At 53.9% G+C, this 16,667-nt stretch overlaps 1 protein-coding gene across 2 annotated transcripts in view; it reads left to right on the forward strand.

The window, feature by feature from the left end:
- Positions 1-2,380: 2,380 nt before the first annotated feature.
- Positions 2,381-16,667, forward strand: part of kat6a (K(lysine) acetyltransferase 6A) — a 39,571-nt gene continuing 25,284 nt past the window's right edge. The window contains exons 1-2 of one of the 2 annotated variants that reach the window (XM_064353763.1): positions 2,381-2,908; positions 5,534-7,087. In XM_064353763.1, coding sequence (XP_064209833.1) covers positions 6,383-7,087 — 705 coding nt within the window. In that variant the 5' untranslated portion in view covers positions 2,381-2,908; positions 5,534-6,382. Of the gene's footprint in view, positions 2,909-3,213; positions 3,516-5,533; positions 7,088-16,667 lie in introns of those variants that run through there. The other variant, XM_064353764.1, reaches the window with a different exon arrangement.

The following is a 16,667-nucleotide window of genomic DNA, read 5'->3' on the forward strand; positions in this document are numbered from 1 at the left end:
GTACATATGTGGGTGGGTGGAGAAAGGTGGTACTCTCTGCACTTCAGCTGTGATAAGAGCTGGCCCAAACCTCAGGCTGTGAGGGTCAGTGTCCAGGCGAGCCCCAGGCTTTTTGTCTCCTGCAGGCCGAACGCACTTCACCTTCCAGCTGCTGTCTGTCCCTGTTGGATTGAGGAGGGGAAGGGAATGGGGGATGGGTGAGGGTGGGGGTGTTTTGGGGAGGGGAGGTGGTTGTGGGGGTGGGGGGTTTCAGCCTAAGCTGGACAGGCCTGGAAATTTCCGTTGTGTGTTTCAGCCCATTCCAGGATGGGTGTGTGTGAGAGAGAGAGAGAGGGAGAGAGAGCTAGCGGTGGGGTTGGGGTTTTGGGGCTTGGCGGTGTGCCAGTCACAGCAGGAAGCTCCCTGGTTCACACGGACAAAAGCAGCCGTAGCGGACCAAGCTATCTGCACAGCACTCAACAAAAACCTCTCCCCTCTTCCCAACCCCCCAACAGGAACTGTGCACAATTTGTCCCTCTGCAACATTGAACTGATTGACTGCAATCACTCACTTATTCAGTACACCATCATGACCGAGATTACCTTGATATGACATTATAGTGCACATTTGTGAAGCACAAAGATGGATACCACAAAGGCGATAATGCTAATACAATTTTAAAAAAACTAACTGCAATTAACCAAATGACAAAGTAATTATTACTGTTTAGTGCACAATTCTGCTTTTACGGTCCGTTTAACGATGCCTTCAAACCCATTTCCTTTTTGCTGGTTACTATGTAGGTGCCACTGACCAGCAATCGTCCTTCACTGACCCGCCATTAAGAGAACCTGGTCATTTCTGAGCTAAGTTGTTGCAGGCACTACACTAGCATCCAATGAATTAAATAGCAAATGTGTGAGTCTGCATGAAATTGAAATGTGATACAGTAACAGTCTTTTCCCTAGAGCTTTGGGTCCTCTGCTTCATTATTAATTTTTTTTTCTTTTTTACTCAAATAAAAAGCTCAATTAACCTAATTAACTAGGAATTTGGTTGTAGCAACAAAACCACACATACGGATGTTTTCCTGGATGGCCAGAGGGATATCCTGGTGTGGACTAAGCATTTTCCACTAATGTCATACTTTTATTTTTAGAATGCATTGAAATGTGTAGTTATGAAACTTAACAACTGTAGGAAGTGGTATGCATTCAAATTAGCTCTCTGTGCATTGATGCAGTTCTCTTAATTACAACACGTAAGTTGTGTGTGTGATACAAATCAGAGCCTAATAGATGATCTCCCATTCATTCAGACAACCCTTCAATACTTTGTTTTTGTGGTTGCACTCAGAGCTTTTCTCTAGAGTAGTATTGGTATTATTAACGGGTAGTGAAGTGACAGACGGTTCTGGAAGCACACAAAGAATATAGTCTTATGAATTTTATTAAATCATTAACCATTGTCATGCAAAGAGTGCTATCAACAGAGAAAATCAGTCACTACAAGTGGCGTGTATTAAGTATTTGAAACAAAAGCAAGTAACATGCAGTAACACTTATACACCAATTTATATAATCAAGAACAAATTATGCTTTATTTCCAAAATCCTTAGAATATAATACATTGTATTCATGATTATTCATGTAGCCTATTTAAATGGTTTATTTGTTGCTTTGTTAACACAAAGATAGCTTTATTAACATAAAAAACACTTAATTGTATGTGTCCATAGTGATTGTTAAATTTGTACTATGCATATTATATAGTAATATATAACACTATTATATAATAATGCATTATATTTATTTATATACTTTGACCTTCGCTACATCAGCAAGAAAAATGCATTCTGGTATAATGTTCTGAGTGGAAATAAAATATCAAATTGATAGTAGCCTATACCTCATTCAAAATGTAGGCTATTTAATGAACTTGGTATATGTAAACATTGATTATATATTTACTCAGATAACGCACGCACCAGATTAAAGAGCGTTTCAGACACTTCCCTGACCTCATAGCATGTGGAGCAGTTATCTAATTAGTTTAATCTTATCACTTCAGATAGCTAATGCCTGAGAGGCACGCCTGTGAAATGCGGAATACGGGCGGGAAAGGACGTGTGTGTGTACATTCACCTGTCCACCAACCCCCCCCACCACAACCTTGTACCGCATGCAATCGCGCTGTTACTCATTGCAGTTGATTTCTCGAGCAACGCTTAACAGCAGGTATTGCACATTATCATCCGTCTGAATGGAACAAACCGACCTTAAATGTGTGCGGGGGAGCTCACTTTAATAAACACTCCAGTTAGCAAGCTTGTTTACTGAGCAAGCGGGCTATTTGTTTAAAGGAGGCATCAGTTCACTCGCTAGCTCTAACAAAAAGAGGGATGTCTGCGATGCAATGTCGATCCAAACAGAAGGAATGGAGGGGGCTCCCTTTGATCTTTAAATACCCTCTAACATTAAAACCACAATCCGTTGCTTTGATTTTTTTTCTTACCACGTCGCCAGCTGCAGGAAAAATTCAGACGGTCCCTAACGTCCCCGTATCGCTGTGTGCGTGCACACCAGAGAAAGCGAGACACCTATCCTTTTTTCCGCTTCACCATCTGTCCTTTTCTTCCATTTCATGTGTACAACAGATATTCACCCTTCACAGTTACAGCCTCCTTATCCACACCCGCCCCTCGCTACCTCTCTCCTGGCCTCTCCACTGTGTGCACGGATTGTACGATGCAGACGCTCCCTTGGCCCGAGCTGCTTCCCCCTCCCCCACCAGCCGAGCTCCTGTTTCACTCAAAGATGGCGTCAGCTTTGGAGCCTCTGGTCTCTGGCTGCATTTTTGGTCTTGTTGTTGTCTCTGTTTCGAATGATTTTTGGCACATCCTCCCCGGCAACTCGACTCGAAATTCCGGTGAGTAGCGAGGGATGGGGGGCATATTTCTCGGGGGGTTTCCGACCCTACCCTTTACAAACCTTAGCTGGACCCGTCCTGGCTTTCTGGGAACCGCGAGAGGTAGAGGGAAAGGGGTACGGAGAGATGAAGAGAGTGAGGGGGGGCGCGGGGGGGTTGGCGGTGGTGGTTGTGGCGGTGGTGGAGAGGGGGGCGCGAGTGAGCCGAGGCCTACTTCGCTCCAACGGCCTTGTCTTCACCGCACCGCAGGCGCTACGTGGGAGGGTGGGTGATATAGGGAGGAAGGAAGTGGAAGGAGGAGGGGGGAGTTAGCCAGCCGTGTGCTGGGACGCGACAAGCGGGCAGGTTTTGTACTCATAACCGAGGCTTAGACCGAGGCCGAACCACCATATCGTCCGCCGCTAGTTTAGAAGAAATCCGTATTTTTCTGGAACTGGCAGACACCTTCAGTGGCCACCAGTACATTGTGTCTTTGTAGGCCGTGCAACCGCGATCTCTCAGTGGGTAGCGAGCTAAGCTAAATGGAAAACTGCCCGTGCGAGGGTTGCCTGTTATTGTTTGAAACCTCGGGCGTTGTTGGAATCACGTCATTGTTGATTGGATCGAGGTAGTATTTCTCCGATCATGTGCTGCACGTTTCCCTCTATTTTTGATAGCTAATTCGCATGGGTTGAATCTTGTTTCGAAAGGTTAGTAGCCTGCTATCTGACTAGAAGTGTAACATTAGCTAGCTGGCAATATGTAAACAGTGTGTATGTGTGCGTGTATGTGCATGGTAGACCCATCGTCCCGGTAGAGGACGATGAAAACAGATTTAAGAAATCACGATTTTGTTGTGTTTGTGTTTTCGATTATGCATGTGATTGTCATAGACAGCTGTGTTATTTTGTAAAGTCACAGAAATATTGCACTTGCAGCCCAAAGCCCAAAAAACAAGCGGGTTTGTAAATATAGCCACACGACTAGCTGTGCACGGGCTAGAGATTACCGTTGTGAACAATGTTCAGACGTGCAGCTGTAGATTTTGAGAAGGTTTGTTTCCTTGATCTTGTCTAGTGTTTTTTAAAAAAAACTATTATTTTGCAGCTCAATATTGTTTTGATGACCAGTAAGTTGAAATTGAAAGTACAAGTGAGCCATGCTCTGCTGGTTAGTCATTAATCGGTTCCCATTTCCCTACTACAAACAGAAAAATACGTGGGCTTTTACTGTTTTGATTTGTGACAGATTTAAAAACGCCGCTGGAACTTCATAGGGCTGCTGTCCAGGTTTTGAAAGCGGACGCATTTAGGTTTGCTGTCAGCCGGTAGGGTTGTAGCAATTTTATTGGAAGTGACCTCACAAATTGCGATTAAGTACACAAAACATTTGCCATGTGTGTTTGTGTGTATGTGTTGCTTTTTAAAAAATCTGTTGCCTTTACATGAAACTGTTTTAGTTTGAGCAATTCATAGTTGTCTGGTACCGTGTTTTGTTAAATTGACGCTTTCTAAGAAGTTATGTCCACTGGGGAGTCTGGGAAATGTAGTTCAGGGTCTCCTAGTTACCTGCACAAACCTGCTGAAGGTGCTCCTTTGAAGTGAATGAGCAGGGCAGGTGTGGCATGCAGAACAGACGGGTAGGGGAACGAACTTGGTTAGGGCGAGCACAACCCACCGGTCAGAAAAAGCGCCCTCTTTGCAGACAGGAGCCGGGCATGGGCAGTAATGTGAGCTGACCGTGAACCTGCCATGGGGTGGTAGGACGATGGTGTCCGGGCACGTGCGGTGAACCACGCTTGCTCCAGGTGATGCAGCGGGGTCTGTGTCCGCCGTGCTTCCGGATTGATTGCTTCCGCAAGCGGCTCCTGCACGGGTGCTGCTCCAGTGTCCCTTTGCTGGGTCCCGTGTAATGAGCGTGCCGCGTTTTTTTGTTCTGTAGGGGGCATTTACTGCATGTTTGGGACGGTGTAACCTGTAGATTTGCATGCAGATCTTCAACGTAGCACATAATTTCCCTAAGTTGCAGACGGTATTGGTTTTTTAAAAAATATAGTAATTTATGTCATTACTGCTGTTCATTTCTGGTTGCTTGTCGCCCTGTTACCAAACGGATGAGTAGGACCACGTTCAGCATGTGAGTTAAATTGTTGATTTTTCCGGAGTGTTCCCATTTGTGGGACTGTGGGGTCCTAGCGGCAGGCTGTGGGCGTGTGACTTGAGTCCGGTGAACCTGACCCTGCTGTGTGGAGGGATGGACAGCTCCTGTGTTGAATAAGTAACTTGAGTTTACTCTGCATTTACACTTTGCAATGCGGTTGTTTTGGCAGTCTCTGAAGTGACTTGCAGAAGTGTGTTTCCCATGGTAGGCAAGCACTACGTCAGCCAGAGATGAGCAGAGTTACAGACCTGTGTGTGTGTGTGTGTGTGTGTGTGAGACTAACCCTGTGGTCTATGTCTGTGACTGTGTGCATGTGCGTTCACACCTTACTAACCCAACGGTCTGTGTGTCTGTGTATGCGTATGCATGCACGCGTTACTGGCCTCACGGCGTGTCTGTGTGCTTTGTCTGTCTTTGTCTGTGTTAGTGTGCGTGCATGTTTGCGCGCAGTACTGACCGCGGTATGTGCTTGCTGTGTTTCTGCAGGGTACGCGTGCTGCTGAAACGCAGTCGGCATGAAGGTGGTCAGCCCACGCTGCTCCCTGGGGTGAGATATCTGTTCCACAGCAGCCAAGAGAGGAGAGAAAAAAGAAGGGAGAGAGAGAGAGAGAGAGACAGGTGGATGAGGAGGCAGAGGAGGAGGAGAACCGGAGCAACCCAGCGCAGCGCCGAGAGAACTCGCTTCCGTCAACTTCCTCCACGGGAACCTGCACAAGAACTTTCCAGAATCGACTTCTTCCACCCGACTGCGGCCCCTCCCTAAACTCCCCCAGCGGAGACGAGGGTTCCGAAACCGCGTTTCGCAGTCAGCACTAAAATACATCGGGCCTAAAAAAAAAATATATTTTTTTTTGGTACAGTTTCTCCTGTCGCCAAGAAAGGGGAACTAAAGCCGCAGGTTTGCGGTTTGGCGCCTGAGGCTCCTGTGTGCAGGCGCTTTGCATTGTGGGAGAGCGCTGGTGCAGCCTGCCCGTAGGCCCGCCAGCGGGGGGTTTTTCGGGGACACGCACGGCGCGCGGCGGCGGTCGGAGAGCAGAGCCCCGTCGCTCTTCGTCTTCTCCCGAGCCCTCCCGCCGGCCAGCTGGGAGAGGGGGCGCGGGCGGGCCGGTCCGGTCGGCGTTTTTTTGGGGGGGGGAGGGCGGGGGGAGCCTGTGCTATGGTGAGTTGCTTCCTGCCGGGCTGCGAGGGACTCTTAGTGCGTCCCCGGGACAAAGGATAGTCGCCCGGCGGCGGAGAGAGAGCAGGAGGAGGAGGAGGGGCGGAGGAGGAGGAGGAGGAGGAGGAGCGGGTGGCCCGTGTGCGGGACCCGGGCGCGGGACGCGGGACGCTTCCTGGATGGGCGTGTCGTCGGGCCGACGCCGCAGCAGCAGCAGCCAACCGTCAGCCATGGTGAAGCTGGCCAACCCGCTGTACACCAACTGGATCCTGGAGGCCATCAAGAAGGTGAAGAAGCAGAAGCAGAGGCCCTCGGAGGAGCGCATCTGCAATGCCGTGTCCATGTCCCACGGGCTGGACCGCAAGACCGTGCTGCAGCAGCTGGAGCTCAGCGTCAAGGACGGCTCCATCCTCAAGGTCTCCAACAAGGGGCTCAACTCCTACAAGGACCCCGAGAACCCGGGCCGCCTGGCCTTCCCCAAGCCCCGGAGCGGCGGGGGAGGGGGCGGGGGCGGGCCCGGGGGGGGAGGAGGAGGGGGCGGGGGCCACCCGGGCCGGAAGCCGGGCCTGGACTGGAACAAGCTGATCAAGCGGGCGCTGGAGGGCCTCCACGAGCCGGGCGGCTCCACGCTGAAGAGCATCGAGCGCTTCCTGAAGTGCCAGGCGGACGTGGCGGCCTACCTGTCGGGCAGCAGCTCCATGGGGCCCGTGGTGTTCCACCAGCAGCTGCGCGTGGCCGTCAAGCGGGCCATGGCGCACGGGCGCCTGCTCAAGCAGGGGCCCCTGTACCGCCTCAGCGGCCGGGGGCCGCAGCCCGAGGGGCCCTTCAACATGTCGCTGGACTCCCTCCCGCCCGTCCGCCTGCTGCCACACGAGAAGGACAAGGTAAGAGGCCAAAAACACCCCCACCCCCCCCCGCGCACACCCCTCCCCCCACCCTGTACCGCCCCGCCTCACCTCACCCTGTAACTCCGCACGCTCTTTTCACACTAAGCCCCGCCTCCTCAGGTCGGGAGGCTGCAAAACAGGAAGTCGTCCCCCTGTTAGTGTCCAGGTGGAACTCCCAGGTCTGCTGTACGGTTTGTTAGCACTCGTGGGCTAGTTTCAGGAGCAAAATTGTGATCGACACCATTAGCTGGAAATCTGGACTCTTGGCACTTTTGAAAGTGGAACTAGGGAAACTTTGTATGTATTGAAGTTTTTTACGGTGGGAGTAAGGCTCAGCAGCACAAACTTTGGTGTGATTGGTCAGATTAAGACCATCTCGGGTAGATAAGCAATGTTGAGCACACTCAACAGATATGCATCAAACGACATAAACAAGGCTAAAGCATGATCTCGACCCTCAGGTAATGACACCGTCGGTGTCATGGTCTCAGTAGAAGGGGTTTTTATTTTCCCAGCGACCCTTGTGAACGGTACGTTTTGGTGACGCACATTCTGTGGCCTGTTGTGCAGGCTGATTTTATTCTGGGCTGTCTTTGCGTGAAACCGTCTTTTCCAAATGGCTTTCTGCGGAGTCCTGCTGAGACATGCCGCTTGCCTAATTTTTATGGAGCTCTTTTGAGTTGTTCTATCAATGGAAAGTGTCGCCCTTCTCCATTGAATGCTCCTTTGTTTGCCTCGGCGAGAACAAGGAGCTGGATTTGATGCAATTATGTGTTTATTGAAAATACTCTACTTCGAGTTTCATACCCTGTCTGACTGAGCAGTCGGCGCGTAACTCTGAAGTCTTTGTGATTTTCTTGCGAAGTACAGGTAGAGGTTTTTATTTAGGCGTATAAATGCCTTGGAGTTTCTTCACAGCAGTGGCCTTTGAAATTTGAAAACGTCTCAGCAGTAAATTTTCTTTGTGTACGTTTTAAGCAAACGCTGTGAAAAGGCGCTTTTTTGAGGGCTTCCCTGCTTTGTTGTCGTCGACAGTCTCGTGTCTCTCCGACGGGAAAAACGGCACGCGACTCTTTACCGAGCGGAGCTCCGGGGGAACCCGAGCGGAGTTAGCGTTAGCGGGAGACCAGCGTGTGGAGTTTTGGTTTCCCTTTCTCACAGAAGCCCGTGGCTGCACGAGAGCGAGCGAGAGAGTGAGAGAGCGAGGAGCGGGGCAGGCTGTGGCCGGTCGACAGGGCTGCAGTCCAGGAATAGGAATCGTGGGGTGGGCGGCGGGGGGGGAGGGGGCGGAGTCACGTGGGACGCCCGCGGTCCCCGCCCAGCACATGGCAGCACCCTTTCAGGGAACGAGGGAAGAGCGCGAAGGAGAGGAAAGGGGGAGGAGAGAGGCGAAGCAGGAAGAGGGCTGTCTACTGTCCCCCCCCCCCGCACAGACACGGCGCCAATAGGCGTGCCCGCTCGCCGAAATCCAGCAGACAGTTGTGCTGCCGGGGGCTCCGCCCACACGCTCGTCTCCTCTGCCAATCAAACCCCGGAGCCCGCCATATTGAGCGTCAGGGGCTCCGCTTAGCCGCGTGCAGCCCATGACTGCGACGCATGCGCATTTCCTGCGACATGCATTTCCCGCGCCCGCTTTGAGCCGTCTGCACCCAGACCCTCCCGCCTCCCTCTTTTCAGATGCTCGGTCCGGTCTCCGCTGGCTTCTGTCCAGGCTCGGCTGTCGGCAGCCCTGCAGAAAGGGCTGTTTGGGGATGGCCGTGCGGATTCGTGCTCTCGGACTCTCACACGTTTATCGCTCCGCCGTGTCGCACGCCGGCCGGCCCGCTCAGACTCGACAGACGGGCCTTTCCGGAATGAGACTCTTTACAGCCGGAGACAGTCGGGAGAAACCCAAACCTCCGCGCGGCTGCCGGGACCTTAATTTGTCACAGGCCTCGCCTCGAACCATCTGTCTCCAGAGTCCGGCTCCTGGGAGGTCAAGAGCTCTCCGAGCGTGCAGTGAAATTACTCACAACATTGTGAAAAAGAAAGAAAAAACCGTTTGGAACGGTAGTCACATATTTCGGCAGCTCACTTTGCTTTGGGTGGCAGTGTAATACAGTGCCGGACGATGCTTGTAACTTGGTGGTTGCAGGTTTGATTCCCAGGTGGGGCACAGCCTTATCCATAAGCGAAGGTACTTCAACGAAAATGCTTCTGAAAAGATATCTAGCTGTAGGAATGGTAGCATTTAAAATAATGTTGCAAGCTGTTTAAGTCTGTGTAAGCATCAGTTAAATGCCTAATTGTACCTGTAATGCAGTGGAATGCGTTTTGAAGAGCTCCGTTTAAAATATGAAACAAGCGTGTTTAACTGGTATGGAGGCAGGCTAGCGTTTCGGGAGGGGGGTGGGCAGGATGCACGCAGGTGCAGCGTGGTTAGGGTGGTGGTGGGGGGGGTGGCGTCTGCGTCCATCCACAGTTGCAGCCCTGCCCCCGCTATAGAGAGGTGTGTGTGCACTATGCTGTTGTGCTCCATTCACACACAGCCCTGACTCGCTCTCTTTCTCGCTCGCTCGCTCACTCTAATAGGGGGTCATTGCCGGGCCACGGGTGGGGGGGGGACGGAGTCAAACAGAGGTCGCGGATATATAGATACCACATCTCATTTCTTTTCCGGACACCACCACCACCCTCCACCCCCCGCCCCCCGCCCTCCCAGAGCAGTTGGGATGGGCTCCTCCATGGGGAGGGCCGGGCCAGGCTCTCTGCACCCGGGGGGTTTGTGTGGGAGTCTGCGTTTGGCGGTGAAAGATCCATCTCGCCTTTTACCGCCAGATGCGCTGGCTCAAGATCCAGTTCTGCTCTACTACCACGGTTTACATGGGGGAAGGGGATTAGTCTCCAGCGTGGTTTATATGGGGAGAGGGGATTAGTCACCAGTGCGGTTTGTATGGTGTAAGGGGTTTAGTCACCAGTGTGGTTTATATGGGGGAAGGGGATTAGTCTCCAGCGTGGTTTACATGGGGAGAGGGGATTAGTCTCCAGTGTGGTTTATATGGGGGAAGGGGATTAGTCACCAGTGCGGTTTATATGGGGGAAGGGGATTAGTCTCCAGCGTGGTTTACATGGGGAGAGGGGATTAGTCTCCAGTGTGGTTTATATGGGGGAAGGGGATTAGTCACCAGTGCGGTTTATATGGGGGAAGGGGATTAGTCTCCAGCGTGGTTTACATGGGGGAAGGGGATTAGTCTCCAGTGTGGTTTATATGGGGAGAGGGGATTAGTCACCAGTGCGGTTTATATGGTGTAAGGGGTTTAGTCACCAGTGCGGTTTATATGGTGTAAGGGATTAAGTCTCCAGTGTGCCTAATATGGAGTAAGGGTTAAGTCCCCAGTGCGGTTTGTATGGGGGAAGGGGATTAGTCCCCAGTGCGGTTTATATGGGGAAGGGGATTAGTCAACGGTGTTGTTTATATGGAATAAGGGATTAAGTCGCCAGTATGGTTTACATGGAGTAAGGGTTCAGTCTCCAGTGCCGTTTATATGGCATGGGGGGAGTGGTCTGATCAGATTTTTCCCCCCCGCCCCATCCAGGAGGATGATGGTCTGGGCAGGACCGCTGACCTGTTTAGGACTCAACTGCCCGTCCGCTTCTCGTTGCCTGCCCTGCGTTTTGTTTCGCTTCTCGAGGACGTTTATCACGCACCTCGTAAACCAGACACACCTGGCAGTTATTTTCCCTGCAGGTGACAGAGCAGGTACAGACAGCGAGACAATCAGGTCAGCTTTACGGCGAGTTCGCCACGCGCAGCGTTCACTTCCTGCCGTTTTCCCAGCTCACGTGTGACCTTTATGAGCCCCGAGGGCCCCGCCCAGACGGAACCTGGTGCCGCGCCCGGAGTCCGTGCCACGGCAGGTGTGGAGGGGGGCGTCTCCGTGGCACTCAAATCAAACGGGCTGCGCCCGCCAAACCCGCGCCGATGGCGGCTCCCGTTTCGCTCCGAAAGAAGAATTATAAAATCATCTCCACAAAATCTGAGAATGAGGGAAATAAAATGTGGTATCTCTGTAAACGCATCGACTCATGGGAAATGTATTTTATCTCCATACTGCATTTCCCACTTGCGACCTTCTCCTCTCCGTGTTTGGGGGGGTCAGACTCTCTTGCTGTTGGGCCGTACCCATTTTTCCCTGTTTGTTTCCAAGGCAACGGTTTTGGGAAATGTTCCAGGGCGCCCCGCTTTCTCTCCCCCTCCCCGCGTGTCAGTGCTGCGCTCTCCGTCGCCGCGTGGGTCCTCGCCGGTTTCGGGTCTGTGCTGCCGGCGCTTCCTGTGCGGTGCTGGGGAGCGGCGCTCTGGAGTCCTGGTGCTGGAGAGCGGCTCGGCTGCCCGCTTCGGTTTCACTTTAAAACCCTGAGACCGAGGGGCTGCTGGGGGGCCCGTGCTGTTTTAGCGATGCTTCTAGCGTGCGGGTGCGCTCTGTGGTCTGGTATTGAATCCTGGACCGTGCCAGTGCTGCCCGTGGCCCTCACGCCCAGATGGGTGGCATAGTTAGTGCTAGCGTCAGCCGAGGTCGGGATGGTTTTAGGGGGACGGGATGGCTACGTCTAATCACACACCAGGGCCCGGGGCTGCAGGTGCTGGGGCTCTGGCTCTGGCTCTGGGTCCAGGGCTGCTGGCCCCCCCGGCGTGGTTTTGGCTGCCCCTCGGCCGTGGGCCGGTACAGGTGTCTGTACCTGAGGGGGGGGTGAGGTGTGTCAGGCCTCTGGCTGGCTGTATGGGCAGAAGCGATCTTTCAAAACACGCGTGGAAAATGTGACATCTGCAGCACAGCGCGTCCTCCCACTGGTAACAGTAGCCGGGGTGTGTAATGGAATCTAGGGGTCACACGTCTACCCATTCTTGCATGCATGCTTGCACGCACACATTCACTCACACACACACACACACACACACACACACACACACACTAACGCACTAACGCATCTAGCCAGCCACTCACACACGTCCTGCCATTCTCTCACAAGCATGCACGCACACACGTATAGCTATCCTCACACACACACACATCTAGCAGTCCTCACACACACACACTAGCAGTCGACACACGCAACAGTAGCCATCCTCACACACACACACACACGTGTAGCCATCCTCACACACACACACACGTATAGCCATCCTCACACACACACACACACACACACACGTGTAGCCATCCTCACGCGCGTGCACGCGCGCCCCGTGGTTGGATTTAGCCCAGGTCGGGCTGGAATGTAGGCTGGGATTGATCCCCGCGGCGCTGAATGGCGGGGTTGGGAACGCAGGGTGGGTTACAGCCGTCCGTGCTCCGGGACGGGAGAGACCGCGCTTTTGGGATGCCGTGCGTTCAGCGGCCGGCCTCCCCAGCTGTGCCCCCCAGCTATGCCCCCCAGCTGTGCTCCCCAGCTGTGCTCCCCAGCTATGCCCCCCAGCTCCACTGTGCCCCCCAGCTGTGCCCCCCAGCTGTGCCCCCCAGCTTGCCCCCCAGCTGTGCCCCCCAGCTATGCTCCCCAGCTATGCCCCCAGCTATGCCCCCAGCTATGCCCCCAGCTGTGCTCCCCAGCTATGCCCCCCAGCTATGCCCCCAGCTATGCCCAGCGTGCTCCCCAGCTATGCCCCCAGCTATGCCCCCTGGCCCCCAGCTATGCCCCCCAGCTATGCCCCCAGCTATGCCCCCAGCTGTGCTCCCCAGCTATGCCCCCCAGCTGTGCTCCCCAGCTATGCCCCCCAGCTGTGCTCCCCAGCTGTGCTCCCCAGCTGTGCTCCCCAGCTGTGCTCCCCAGCTATGCCCCCCAGCTATGCTCCCCAGCTGTGCCCCCCAGCTGTGCCCCCCAGCTGTGCTCCCCAGCTGTGCTCCCCAGCTATGCCCCCCAGCTGTGCCCCCCAGCTGTGCTCCCCAGCTGTGCTCCCCAGCGATGCCCCGTTTAACGTGACACCCGTTCATTTCCACGCCGGGCGAGCGGACCTGTTTAGCCGCGTCCGCCGATTGAACCGCGTTTTCATACCGGCCTCGTTTCCGAGTGGAAGTCGGAACGCTTGCAGTAAGAACATTTTGAGGCCAGCTCTGATGTTTGTGTGTCTGAATGGACGTGTTATCGTTTCGCTTTCAGAACGGTGAAAATATGGCCGGTTTTGTTTGGCCGGCTGACGTATTGGTATTTTCTGAGTGGACTGGACGCCATTGTCAGGGACGTCTGTAGAAACCCAAGCCCGCGTCTTGGCTTGCACGGCGAGGCTCCGTTGCTATGCGGAGACGGAGGAAGCTTAAGATTGTGTTTCTCCTGTCAGAAGACTTTCTCGCACACCTGTTCTTCCTCCGCTCCTTGGCTGCTGTGTGCGTGCCTGCGTTTGTGTGGGTGTTTGTGCGTGCGGGCACCTGCATATCTTTTTTTGTGTGCGTGCACACAAGAATTGTGTGTCTGTTTGTCTGTGTGTGCGCACGCATGTCTGAGAATGTGTTTGTCTGAGTGTGTGTCTGTCGGTATTTGCACGTGTATTTGTGTGAGCGTGTGTGTGTATGTGAGAGAGTGCATGTGTGTGTGACCGTGTGTGGGAGAGCATGTTAGTGAGAGTGTGTGTGTTGCTGTACTGTGATGAGTGTGGTTGTTGTGTTTCAGGGTCGGGTTTGTTGGGGGAGAGATGGGTTTCCCATGTTAATAAGATCCTGGAGAAGATGCAAGAACAGCAGGACTGCTTCTGTCTCTGTTTCTCTCTCCCTCTGTCTCTTGCTGTCTCTCCCCCCCCCCTTCCTTCATCTTCTCTCGTTCTCTCCATCCTTACACACTCCCTTTCTCTTGCTGATGTCCACTTTGGATGTCGAGGCATATTGATCACATTGATTTACATTAACAATGTAAAGCAACAACGCCATCGGTAACTAACTGTTGTCATTACTGGAAATGAGAAGCCTATGAAAATTTGAAAACAATTATGTTAGAAGCACACTCTGGAAACCCATTTATGTGTACGTGTGTGTGTGTGTGCGTGAATGTGTCTGTGTGCCTGTGTGTGTGTGTGCATGCATGTGTCTGTGTGCCTGTGTTTGAGTGTCTGTGCGCGTGTGTGTGTGTCTGTGCGTGTGTGTGCGCATTCGAGTGTGTGTGTGTGTGTGTCTGTGCGTGTGTGTGCGCATGCGAGTGTGTGTGTGTGCGTGCGCGCATGAGAGTGTGTGTGTGTGTGTGCGCGTGCGCGCATGAGAGTGTGTGTGTGTGCGTGCACGCATGAGTGTGTGTGTGTGTGTGTCTGTGCGTGTGTGTGCACATGCGAGTGTGTGTGTGTGCGTGCGCGCATGAGAGTGTGTGTGTGTGTGTGCGCGCATGAGAGTGTGTGTGTGTGTGCGCGCGTGCGCGCATGAGAGTGTGTGTGTGTCTGTGCGTGTGTGTGCGCATGAGAGTGTGTGTGTGTGTGTGCGGCAGACAGAGACCGGTGTGATCTAAGACCATAACGGTATGAAAGATGAGCTGGCTGTGCCTGACGCCACCTTTACCGACTCAATAAAAGGACACTCCACAGCTTCCAAAGACACGCTGTTTTTTTCTCTGCCTCCCTCCCTCGCTTTCTCTCTCGCTCATACCTCTCTTTCTCTCTCTCTGGATTGGAAGTGAAAACGTGATGCATGCAAATCTTTTCACGTTTCGCATCGCAGTTTTTCCCCTCTGTACAGTTACTCTGTCCAGAGCCCTGAGAAATTCAACCGGTCGCTTCTCGACGGCACGTATTGCTGTCGTAAGTGGGTTAAGGGGGGATGTTAAGAGACCGTTTAACAAAAAACAAGTAAATGAAATAAATGCCCTACGGCGCAGGACGTTTTCTTCAGGACCAGGCTCCGGTCTGTACCCCCAAATTTCAGAGCCCACAGATCGAGGCAGGGTTAGCCAATGGCTGAAGGGAGGGCTTTTCGGGTGCTTCAGACAGTCAGTTTGCATTTCGGACTGAAGGAAAATGGCTGAGCTTCAGTGGGCAGTGAAGTGCAACAGCGTCCCGGGTTGGGGAGGGTTAACTGGCAGGAATGATTGAGGTGTTGGCTGTTTGGGGGGGTGTGGAGGGGGGGTTTGGTCCGGCCCCCTCCCTCCCTGGCTGCAGAGGTGTCCCCTCGTTGGGCTCGGTCTGCCTCACAGAGAAATGAAGGCTATAAATCACCCTCTCCTCCCTGCCCAGACCTGCTCTCAGCTATGTGCAGCCCCCGCGGAATGCCTCTCCACCTGCCCCCCCCCCCAAACAGCCTGCTCTTCTCCCCTCACGCTTCTGCTCCCCCCGACAATCCTGCTCTTCTCCCCTCACACTGCTGCTCCCCCAGACCAGCCTACTCTCCTTATCCCCTCACACTCCTGTTCCCCAGACCATCCTGCTCTTCTCCCCTCACACTGCTGCTCCCCCAGACCGGCCTGCTGTTCTCCCCTCACACTGCTGCTCCCCAAACAGCCTGCTCTCTCTCCCCTCACAGTGCTGCCCCCCCACCCCCAAACAGCCTGCTCTTCTCCCCTCACACTGCTGCTCCCCCGACCAGCCTGCTCTTCTCCCCTCACACTGCTGCTCCCCCCGACCAGCCTGCTGTTCTCCCCTCACAGTGCTGCTCTCCCAGACCAGCCTGCTCTTCCCCCTCACACTCCTGTTCCCCCAGACCAGCCTGCTCTTCTCCCCTCACACTGCTGCTCCCCCAGACCATCCTGCTCTTCTCCCCTCACACTGCTGCTCCCCCAGACCATCCTGCTCTTCTCCCCTCACAGTGCTGCTCCCCCAGACCATCCTGCTCTTCTCCCCTCACAGTGCTGCTACCCCAGACCATCCTGCTCTTCTCCCTTTACACTCCTGTTCCCCCCGACCAGCCTACTCTCCTTATCCCCTCACACTCCTGTTCCCCCGCAACCATCCTGCTCTTCCCCTCACGCGCCTGTTCCCCCTGACCTTCTTGCTCTTCTCCCCTCACACTCCTGTTCCCCCCAACCATCCTGCTCTTCTCCCCACACACTCCTGGGGAAAGGGGAAGTGGTTTTACCACTAAAAACTCCCAGAAACCTCGTTTCTCACGCGTGTCTCCTGTGTTTCTCCCGCGCGTTGTCCAGGTGGCCTTCTGCCGCTGCCGCTTTGTTCCTCAGAGAGATTTATGAGGCTCGGCGAAGGTGCGCGGCGCTGAAAGCCCTGCCTCTGTGCAGGAGACGCCGCGCTGAATGGCGGTAAGGGCAGAGCGCCGCCGCCGCGTGCCGCAGTCCCCCCGTCCCCTCTCACCGCCGACCCGGCGAGCTCCGCTGGCTGTACCGCGGCTCCACGTTCGGCCCGGCAGAAAACTCCCCGCCGGGTCGGTTCTGACCCGCGGCGAAGAACCGGGAAATCTATAAAGGAAAATAAAATGAAAAGTCCACTGTGCCAGCATTCTGCTTGCATTTAGGATCGAGTGTTGTGGTGATGTGATGTACTTCCTGTGAGAAGCGGCGTGTATCCTGATGTAATGCGTTTCCATACATTATTCTCACCCCGGGCCTCCTTGCCTGGGTTTGGCAGCCGTGTGAATTAAGGTGCTCGTGTCTCACGCGCGCCCGAGCGTCCTGGTTTGACTGC

The sequence above is a fragment of the Anguilla rostrata genome, chromosome 10 (assembly GCF_018555375.3).
Source record: "Anguilla rostrata isolate EN2019 chromosome 10, ASM1855537v3, whole genome shotgun sequence".
Lineage (NCBI taxonomy): Eukaryota > Metazoa > Chordata > Actinopteri > Anguilliformes > Anguillidae > Anguilla > Anguilla rostrata.